Raw genomic sequence first — 5921 nt, 5'->3', positions numbered from 1 at the left:
CAAAAGATAAGTTTTTGAACATGTAGTCTGAACAACTCAAGGTGTGAAGTCAGTGTGATACAAATGGGTTTTTGTGCGAAAACAAAATAAAATAATGAAATTGTGAGATACAAAGCTTGACTTGTCGCTCAAGGATTTTCGCAAAGACCATGAATTGATTTTGTTGAGACATATTCACCTGTAGTGGATGCAAGTATTTTTTGATATTTAATAAGATTTAGCACATGAAGGGCTTATTTTGTACATGATGGATGGTGTAAAAGTTTATTTGTATAACTCACTTGATAGTGACATTTACATGAAACTCCTTGAAGAGTTTAATGTACCTGAGACACATAAATTTGGATCTCGAGAAAGCTACTCCAAAAAATTGAGTAAATCTCTCTATGGATTAAAACAATCGGGACACATGTGGTATAAACGTCTTAGTGAATATTTGTTAAGGGGTGGATATACAAATAAATACATTTGTCCTTGTATTTTTATAAAAATATTTGGAAAAGAATTTGTTATAATAGCTGTCTACGTGGATGACATAAATATTATTGAAACTCTTGAAGAGTTTCCAAAAACTATAAATTGCCTAAAGAAATAGTTTGAGATGAAGGACCTAGAAAATACAAAGTTATCTCTAGGTTTACAAATTGAGCATTTGGACAATGGAATATTTGTACATTAAGAAGATTATATAGAAAAAGTGTTAAAACGTTTTTATATGAAAAAATCTCATCCATTGTCTACTCCAATAGTTGTCCGATCATTGGATGTGAGAAAAGATCCTTTCGGCCTCGAAAAAAGGATGAAGAATTAATTAGTCCTGAAGTATCATATCTTAGTGCGATTGGAACACTGATGTATCTTGATAATTATACTCGTCCTGATATATCATGTATTGTCAATCTATTAGCAAGATATATTTCTTCACCTACACAAAGACATTAGAACAGAGTCAAACATATACTTCGTTATCTCAAAGGTACAATGGATATGGATTTGTTTTTTTTTTTTCCAAAATATCGAAATTCGAATTATAATTAAAAATTTATATAAAACTTTTTATTAGGAAATAAACAAAAATCCAATTATAATCTTAGGGGGTAATATATTTGAAAAAATAAGAGCAATGTTATATATGTAAAATAATTTTATTTTATTTTATAAAAACCACCTTTTTTACAAGGTATAAAAACCAATTTTAAATTTTTAAAAATTTAAATACACATTTTACAAAAACAGTTCTATCGAAGATAAAATCGAGAAGAGAAATAAAAACACAATCCCGTAGCAGAATTGCGTCGGAAACGGAAAGTGGGAACAAGAAACTTCACTCTCTCCTCTTCTTCAACCCCACCTGGTAATTCAATTCTCATACCCAAATTCTTCATTTTTGCTCGGAGTTGAATTGCAGCTTTTGTGAATTTCATTATCTTGGTTCATGAATTTACTTAAAAATCATATCTTGTTTTTCAATTTTATTTCTGTGAATATTTTCCATGCTATTAGGAAGATTTGTACCCCAAAACTGGTGTTTTGAATCACTGATCAATATGCAAGGAAACTGTTTGTTGAAAGTCCTCAATGAGTAGGTACCCTTTTGTTTGTTTCAGATTCCATTTACTTGATGGGTTTTGTTGTGGCTTTGAGTTTATTAACACCGGTGCGAAACGAGGCGGAAAATTTTAACGGTTTGCCGTCTTATCGATCACGCAATTCGTCGTTGCCTCATCTCTCAATCAGGAAGGTATCATGGGTTGTGAGGACAGAGTCGAATGTTCGGAGGAAAGTCCGAAAGAAGCCGGATCCACCTTGTGTGGTATGTGAGGGGAGTGGAAGAGTGGATTGCCATTGTTGTCAGGGGAGAGGAAGGACGAATCGGGTTGATATGGAAATGCTTCCGAAAGGTGAATGGCCGAGTTGGTGTAAAACGTGTGGCGGAAGTGGGCTTACGTATTGCTCGCGGTGCCTTGGAAGTGGAGAATATAGGGGTGTTATGGGGTTCCATTTCATGAAGAAGGAGAATAATGAATCCCAATAGCACTAGTCTTAGGTTTTTCTTCTTCTTGGGTGATGAATCGATGATATGATATTAGGTTTGAGGTCATAGAGAATGTCCTGGTACAGAAGATTTACTTGTAATTGCAGAATATTTATTCTCAATCACATTATGGAAAAATGGCTTTAATTGATTGTTTGAACTTCCTACTTTCTAATGCTATTTGATTTTAACATGCAATTTGACATGTGGTAACTTGTACTTTTTTGACTGAATGTTATTACTTCTGCCTATATTAGCTTTGCTATGCATAGTCGGTCCCAAACCCGAATAAAAAAAGAGGATTATGTTAGGCAGTGACAGCCGACGTAAAACTTTGTCGAATCTCTTGATCCATGTAGCCGACCCTATTTAGTGGGATAAGGCTTGGTTGTTACTCGAGTGAGTAGCTTATATATATATATATATATATATATATATATATATATATATATAGCTTTAAAATATCTGTTAGATGATGATTCTGACTGGACTGAAGTGTATATATAGTTTCATGAAAGATAAAGGAAAGAGAAAGACTGTTTATTCTTTTCAGAGTTTGCATATTAGACTGAGTTAAATGCTTCTATTCCTTCAAGAACAAAACAATTTTCAACTTGTGTACTCAACATAGAAAATGCATATTAGAGTTGGCTTCATAAGTTTATACCTTACATTTGCAGTACAGTTTCAAATTATCTATAGAAACATTTTAGAATCTACAAATTTGAATGTGTGAATCTGGTTTATAGGCACCTGTAGTAATCCGGCACTCCTGGTCAACTCTGGAGAAACACATATTTCATAATGCAAACGAAGGAAGAGCACGGCCAACCTGTCTTTGAAAACTCATTTTTACAGTGGAGTCAATGGCAGTTGTTGGATTCGATTCTACCTACAGGTGGATTTGCTCATTCTTTTGGTCTTGAAGCCGCAGTTCAGTCGCGTATAGTGTCTGATTCCAACGACCTCAAGACATTTCTTATTCATGTATTAGAGAATACGGGAAGCTTATTCCTTCCATTCGTGTATTCAGCTTGCACGTCACCGAATATGGAAAACTGGCATAACCTCGACAGAATATTGGATGCTACCCTTACTAACGAAGTGGGTCGAAAGGCGTCAATCTCGCAAGGATCTGCGTTAATGAGGGTAGCTTCAGCTGTGTTTTCCGAGATGCCATCTCTCAAAACAATGAGAGATGCTTCATTAAAGTTAGGAACTGTAACTTTTCATCACGCTCCTATATTCGGACTAACATGTGGAGCATTGGGATTCGATAGTACGAGTTCTCAGAGAGCTTATATGTTCATCACAATGAGGGATGTGATATCGGCTGCTACGAGACTGAACTTGATAGGACCACTTGGAGCAGCATTGTTGCAGCATCAAGTTGCTCCTATCGCTGAAGTTATATTAGAAAAATGGATGAATCGAGATGTTGAGGAAGCTTGTCAAACTATGCCTCTTCTAGATACCGTGCAAGGTTGCCATGGTTATTTGTTTTCTAGACTGTTTTCGTCTTAGAATGCGATGAGGGCCACAATAAATTTATTATAGTTATAATTTAAATTTATTTGATGTCATATGTGAGTGAAAATAGGCCACTTCCTTAAGCTTAGAGAGGTGTATTAGATTGTGATTTTAAGAGGGTTTTTTAGAGACTTTTTAATTGAGTTGATAGCTGCATTAAAAATTATTTGATGGTAAAAACAATTTAGAATGTTCAATCAAAACTTTTATTAAATACAAATAAATATTACCCTATTCAATTAAGAAATGATTTTGTTACTACTCAAACTTAGATTTCCACGACTTATAAAATGTCTATTGACATTAATTTTCTTGTAATGGATTTTTGTGTGGATGAATTTTGTGAGACTTTTTAATCGAAAATTGTTTATTCAACCATTCCCCTAAAAATCTTTAGGTGTTTTATAGTTTTTCAATTTTTTTATTTTTTTATTTTTTATTTTCACCACCATTTGTGATCAATTTGGCTCGACAAAGTGGAAAAGCAAAGGACGAAGAAATGTGTGAAATAACATTTTTAACATTTTAAATGTCTAAAGATCACATTAATTATTAACTTATTTAAATCTAAAAGAAAACAAATTTTTCTTTCCTTTCCCGTCCTTTATTTTAGAGGGGAGACAAAATTGATTCTGGTAAGCAGTAATAGCTATCACCGTCTTTTAAATATTTTAAATTTTATTTTAAATTTTTTAAAATATTTTCTTTAATGAATAGTCATCATAAAATTTATTATCCATATTTTTGGGCACTCTCATAATTTAACGACGATTTTTACAACTTTAACGACTAAATTAGAGACAGTTTTAACGACGACTTATTACTTAGCACTGAATTAACGACAATTTTAACAATATTTTTAGTATTATGGACAAAAAGTATGGATGAAAATTTTAAGAAGACCATTCTTTGAAAAAATATTTTAAATAACTAAAATTTAAATTTGAAATATTTAGGAGGACTACAAACATATTAGTTCTCATTTAAATAAAATATTTTTTCATATGATAAGTGTTTTTATATTGTCCTAACTATTTGATTCATAAGGAAAAAAAATACATTGATAATCAAAATTTTGGCGGGAGGCAAATAAAGTCAAATTAAAGATATACTCCATCCATTTTAAAATGTCTATTGTTTTAATAAAAGAATTATTTTACAATTAATGTTATTCTTATTTTTCAATATAAAAATAATTGTTATTTTTTCAATTGTATTCTTTAATTATTATCTTAAGATAATATTATTATATTTTTAATCTACTTGTAAAAATCTTTAAAAATAGTCATTTTAAAATAGAGGAAGTAATTTGAATTGACTTATCGAAGAATTTTTTATTAATTAAAGCCTATTCCATTGATTCAGTCGCATATCAATATATAAAAAATTTCGCATAATTATAACCATACAACTATCATTATAAAAGTATTTTTCCTTGAATGACATTTGTTGCGGCGCAGAAAAATTGAGGATTACTTAAGAAATTATTAAATTGCCATCAAAGTTTATTTGAAAAGAAAAAATATTGATAAAAATTTTAAAGAATAAAAATATGATCTTAGCATCCAAATTTTGATTCGAAACATCCTACGACATTCGTTTAAGAAAACGATTACGACTAGTTATTTTTGAAAGCGAAAGTTATTAATCTTATTATATTTGTTTTCTCCTAATCCCCAAATACAAAATAAAACATATAAATGGGAAAATATATTTTTTTTTGTTAATGTGATTGACAAAATTTGACTCTTGCTCTTACGTATCTCTCGGTGCGGTGGAGAATTCAAATCTACGTAGTTTTTATTAGAAAAATCTTGTGTGTTGGTTGATTTTAAAGAAAAACTTTTGATTACGTTCGAACAGAAAAACTTTCCTTGTTGGTTGCGTTAGTGCGATTAGAATCATTGTTAGTTGATCACGTTAGAGCGGATAAAATATTGTTCGTTGGTTGGCTGTGATTGTTTATAGGATGGAGACACATATTAGAACAAAAAAGTTATACGACTTGTGTTCGAACACTCGAAAATAAAATTGATATACATCCAATTAATTCATTTTTAATCCAATTTTTTTATAAAGAAAAATATTAAACACGAGTCAAGTCGCAATCTCTTAAATGAATACAAACATTAGGACAAACATGTTATACGACTAGTGTCTCAACGCTCGGGGATAAAAAGGATATACATTCAATTAATCACTTTTAATCCGATAAAAGAATGAACTTAAAACGATCAAGCTATTAATTAAAACTTTTTGAAAGGAATACAATAGTTCGAACAATCAAGCAATACGACTTGTGTCTGGAAACTCAAGGATAAAATGGATATACATCCAATTAATCATTGTTTAATCT

At 31.1% G+C, this 5921-nt stretch overlaps 1 protein-coding gene across 2 annotated transcripts; it reads left to right on the top strand.

The window, feature by feature from the left end:
- The first annotated feature begins 1213 nt into the window (after nucleotides 1-1213).
- LOC127117890 (urease accessory protein F) lies at nucleotides 1214-3698 on the top strand. Of its 2 annotated transcripts, none has more exons than XR_007802050.1 (2): nucleotides 1214-1354; nucleotides 1608-2195. XR_007802050.1 is itself a non-coding variant. In XM_051048017.1 (2 exons), exon 2 carries the CDS (start codon nucleotides 2840-2842, stop codon nucleotides 3557-3559), a length of 720 nt encoding a protein of 239 aa, XP_050903974.1. In that variant the 5' UTR covers nucleotides 1214-1354; nucleotides 2785-2839; the 3' UTR covers nucleotides 3560-3698. The 2 variants fall into 2 exon arrangements, 1 of the variants encoding a protein (XP_050903974.1); XM_051048017.1 differs by lacking the exon at nucleotides 1608-2195 and adding an exon at nucleotides 2785-3698.
- Nucleotides 3699-5921: the final 2223 nt, after the last annotated feature.

Source organism: Lathyrus oleraceus, chromosome 2 (assembly GCF_024323335.1).
Source record: "Lathyrus oleraceus cultivar Zhongwan6 chromosome 2, CAAS_Psat_ZW6_1.0, whole genome shotgun sequence".
NCBI classification, from domain to species: Eukaryota; Viridiplantae; Streptophyta; class Magnoliopsida; order Fabales; family Fabaceae; genus Lathyrus; species Lathyrus oleraceus.
This window is presented reverse-complemented; position numbering and strand designations above follow the sequence as displayed.

Coding starts and splice junctions, on each gene's coding strand:
- LOC127117890 (XM_051048017.1), top strand. CDS start 2,840: ATGCAAACGAAGGAAGAGCACGGCCAACCTGTCTTTGAAAACTCATTT.